This window comes from Trichechus manatus, unplaced genomic scaffold, assembly GCF_000243295.1.
Source record: "Trichechus manatus latirostris isolate Lorelei unplaced genomic scaffold, TriManLat1.0 scaffold00202, whole genome shotgun sequence".
NCBI lineage: Eukaryota > Metazoa > Chordata > Mammalia > Sirenia > Trichechidae > Trichechus > Trichechus manatus.
The window spans coordinates 2377658-2382401 of record NW_004444138.1 but is presented as its reverse complement, the minus strand read 5'-3'; the positions used below and the strand labels follow the sequence as shown (position 1 = coordinate 2382401).

Genomic DNA, 4744 nt, shown 5'->3' with positions numbered 1-4744 from the left:
AATGACAGAGATTGCGTGATAGAATTTTGCAAGACCAACAACTTATTCATTGCCAATACCTTTTTTCAACAACATAAACAGTAACTATATAGGTGGACTTCACTGGAAGGAATACACAGGAATCAAACCAACTGTACTGGTGAAAGAGATAATGGAAAAGCTCAGTATCATCAGTCAGAACAAAGCCAGGGGCCAACTGCAGAACAGACCATAAATTGCTCATATGTAAGTTCAAGCTGAAGTTGAAGAAAGTTAAAACAAGTCCACGAGAGCCAAAATATGACCTTGAGTATATCCCACCTAAATTTATCAATCATCTCAAGAATAGATTTGACACATGGAACACTAATGAACGAAGACCAGACGAGATGAGGAATAACATCAAGGACATCATACATGCAGCAAAAGGTCATTAAAAAGGAAGGAAAGAAAGAAAAAACCAAAATGTATATCAGAAAAGACTCTGAAACTTGCTCTTGAACATAGAGTAGCTAAAGCAAATGGAAGAAATGATGAAGCAAAAGAGTTGAACAGAAGATTTCAAAGGGCGGCTAGAGAAGACAAAGTATGATCATGAAATGTGCAAAGACCTGGAGATAGAAAACCAAAAGAGAAGAACACATGGGCACTTCTCAAACTTAAAGAACTGAAGAAAAATTCCAAGCCTTGAATCGCAATATTGAAGGACTCTATGGGCAAAATATTGAACGACACAGAAAGCATCAAAAGAAGATAGAAGGAATACACAGTCACTGTACCAAAAAGAATTGGTTGACGTTCAACCATTTCAGGAGGTAGCATACGATCAAGAACATGTGGTACTGAAGGAAGATGTCCAAGCTGCCTGAGTGCATTGGTGAAAAACAAGGCTTCGGGAATTAATGAAATACCAACTGAGATGTTTCAACAAGCAGATGCAGTGCTGGAGGTGCTCACTCATCCATGCCAAGAAATTTGAAAGACAGCTACCTGGCCAACCGACTGGAAGAAATTCATATTTGTGCCCATTCCAAAGACAAGTGCTCCAACAGAATACGGAAATTATCGAACAATATTAATATCATATGCAAGTAAAATGTTGCTGAAGATAATTCAAAAGCAGTTGCAGCAGTACATGGATAGGGAACTGCCAGAAATTCAAGCCAGATTCAGAAGAGGATGTGGAACAAGGAATATCATTGCTGATGTCAGATGGCTCTTGGCTTAAAGCAGAGAATACCAGAAAGATGTTTACCTGTGTTTTATTGACTATGCAAAGGCATTCAACTGTGTGGCCTTGGTACTTTGGACATGTTATTAGGAGGGACAAGTCTCTGGAGAAGGACATCATGCTTGGTAAGGCAGAGGATGAGCGAAAGAGAGGAAGATCCTCAGCAAGATGGATCGACACAGTGGCAGCAAGGATGGGCTCAAGCATAACAAGAATGGCACGGGACCAGGCAGTGTTTCGTGCTGTTGTACATAGTGTCCCTATGAGTTGGAACTGACTTGACGGCAGCTAAGAAAAACAACATAGAAATCTTTACCAGTCAGTTCAGAGTTCAGCCAAATAATATGCTGCCTCTGTAGATATGAAAGGGTGGGCAGTGGAATTCACTGAGTATGTCTGTATTAGGATCTCTAGTGGTGTAACGATTAAGCACTTGACTGCTAATGGAAGGTCATCAGTTTGAACCCACCAGAACCCACCAGAGGCTCCGAGGGAGAAAAGAGCTGATGATCCACTCCCATAAAAATTATAGTCTGGGAAACCCTATAGAGCAGTTCTTCTCTGTCATATAGATTCACTATGAGTTGGAATCGACTCGGCATCACACAACAACAACATTATCTATTTTAAAAAAGAAAAACGTTTGGAAAAAGCATCAGTCTCAGTCTGAATAATAACGTTCATATTGACTTTAATAAGGCAGATAGATATACAAGCATCAAAGACAGATAGGCAAGGAGATGTGATGGTGTTTTATAGGGATCTCCTGTTTTCCTTCATGGAAAATGCTTGACTCCAACACAGCTGAATTGTTGTGTTAGCTTTTGTTAACAATTGTCATTAGCTGCCATCACATGGATCCCCGAATCATGGCAACCTCATACATAACAGGATCAGACTGTTGTGATCCATGGGGTTTTCACTGGCTAATTTTTGAAAGTAGATCACCAGGCTTTTCTTCCTAGACTGTCTTAGTCTGGAAACTCTGCTGATAGTAAAGGTTAAAAAAAAAAAAAGCAATACAAGCTTTTGGTTTTTTCTTTTTTATATATTAAAGAACACAGTGCCCATTTGCAATTTTTTCCAAAGCGTTTGTAGTATGTGAAATACATTCCTACAAAGCATAAATTCACATCTAACTCATTTGAAGACACAAGAACAGCCTGATAAGGGAGCAGATAAAAATGAATGTCTTCCTGTAAATATTCAACACTGAGATATTCAGGAAGGTGTACATCAGCTTTAGAACTTAATCTTATTTTTAACCTATGAAATAAGAGTTCTGACTTGCCAGACAATTTTAGATGTCTGATTGACTCCTAATATTTATCCTCTTCTTTCACTGATAGCCTACCGACAATAATGCCCCACATATTAAAAAACACATAAATATCATCTCAGTGTGATTTAGGATAATAAAAACACGTTTTACATCATGGTAAAATATAGACTTGGCTATCACTTATTGGATTCGCGAGCAGGAGTGCTGAGCGATGAGAAATTTTATGATGAGTTTGTATTTTTTATTTAGCATCTTGAAGGAATTCACTGAAATCTTCAAACATTTTAAAAGTCAAATTCTACTTTGGAAGCTGGGAAGGTTGTTTCTTTCTCTCACTATAAAATATGAGTTTCAATGATTCCAACATCAGTTCTTCTAGATAATGTTGGCAAACTTGAGCCCCGTGTTAGGACGAAATATTGACATCTTCATGCAAAATGGAGCCCAAGGAGAGTCTTCACTATACCAGCGTTACGTTCCTGACCTTCTTCGGACTGGCCATAATAAACGAAACATATGGACGAGTAGCTTGGGCTGGCTGACGTTCATCAGGTCCCTGGTAACAAAGAGAAGAGATCCAGTTTAATTGGTTGATATTATAATAAAATGTACACTTGACAAGGAAGCTTCACTCATCAGATAGGATAAAATTAAGGTGCAAGAGGAATAACAAATGTTTAAATGTATTCTTCTTTTACTTTATTATTTTTAATAACACAACACTCTAGAAGGTTTCCAAGTCCAGGGCTCAAAGAGCAATCCAATTCAAATAGTCCAATATTTGTTTCTTTGAAGGCAAATGACTGGAAGGTTCATTGTTTTTTGTTTTATCTGTTTCAATTTTCCTATGGAAGTTCTGGCTTTACATAGCCAGATTTTGAATGAAAATATAAACGATTTTTAACCTACAAAAGGAGAGGGCAAGAACTGATCAGTGGCATCGCTAGACAAGTTCAGGGGGTTCAGACCACACCCTCTGACACCAGGGCTGTGAGGGCCCTAAGCACTGACAATCTGTGGTGCCCCCTCCTCTAATTACTCATACAATGGAATGGGATATGTGAGTTAGACATACCAAAAAGAAAACCCAAACCCGTTGCCGTCAAGTCCGTTCTGACTCATAGTGACCCTAGAGGACGGAGTAGAACTGCCCCAAATGGTTTCCAAGAAGCCCCTGGTGGATTTGAAAGTATGTGTGTGTGTGTGGGTGTCTTAGCTATCCATGATATAACTTCTTTTTAAATATAACTATAATATTAGTGATTGAACACAAAAGTGGCGTATGCCATTTCGGTGGAATGAGATGAACTGGATTATAACATTTTTAGTGAATGTGGGGTACTAAGATTTTTACTATATACCACATTTTCTACAAAAAGGATATTTCACAAATTCTACAACAAAGGCAATGAGTCAGTGAACTTAGTTACTTCAACAATCAATGTAAAATTCTGTTGATCTCCCACAACGAAAAATTGACTTTCAGCAAGTTTGTTTTAAACAGCTCATGCTTCAGTTTTGATGCTTGCTTTGTAATAAATGCTATAATTATAAACGAACAAATGAAAAGATGTCATCAAAGAAAATTTAATCATCAGAAAACAAATATTACAACAAATTAATACATTTTATTTTTAGATCTTTCATCTCTAACATGTTATAACTAAAAACGTTTCTTTCTATTCTTTGCTCTTACAAATTCTTCAATGATTTCATCACAATTAAGCTGCCAAACATTATTTACTGCTGTACATAATAAGGATAATGAATTGAGTCTTTCTTGAATCGTTGCTGTTCACTCACTTTTTCTTGTGTCCTCTCTGCTTGGATCTATGGGTCTTTGCTTTGGACAACTGATGCCCGTTTGTCGATGCCCTAAACACTTGCTTACCTTGCTGATCGGGTAATCCATTCCTGCCTGACTGTCAGAGGGGGTGACACCAAAATGACTCCAGTGCCACCACGGACCCGAGCTGCCACAGGAGGGTCCGCCAAGACAGTGGCGTCAGGATGGTGGTGTCAGCCATCACCCAGCGCAGTAACTCGTCAACCCACCCCATCACCTGCCAGCCAGGACTCAGCTAGCAGGGCAGCAGCGCCACCACTGGGCGGAGAGGAGGGACTATGCCTCAGTCAGCGAGAGAGGGGAGGAGTTTCAGGGCGCCTGGGGGCGTGGCTGGGAAGGGCGGGACTGCATAGCCCAGCGCCTGACCCTGCAAGGGGAGGCGGGGGTTGAGGCCAGGCTGAGCCCT

General features: G+C 39.7%; 1 protein-coding gene across 1 annotated transcript in view; it reads right to left on the bottom strand.

Annotated features, from left to right (window-relative positions):
* Positions 1 to 2952: 2952 nt before the first annotated feature.
* Positions 2953 to 4744, bottom strand: part of IGSF5 (immunoglobulin superfamily member 5) — an 83622-nt gene continuing 81830 nt past the window's right edge. The window contains exon 9 of the mRNA XM_023742140.1: positions 2953 to 3048. Within this exon, the coding sequence (XP_023597908.1) occupies positions 2953 to 3048 (96 nt within the window). The remainder of the gene's footprint in view (positions 3049 to 4744) is intronic.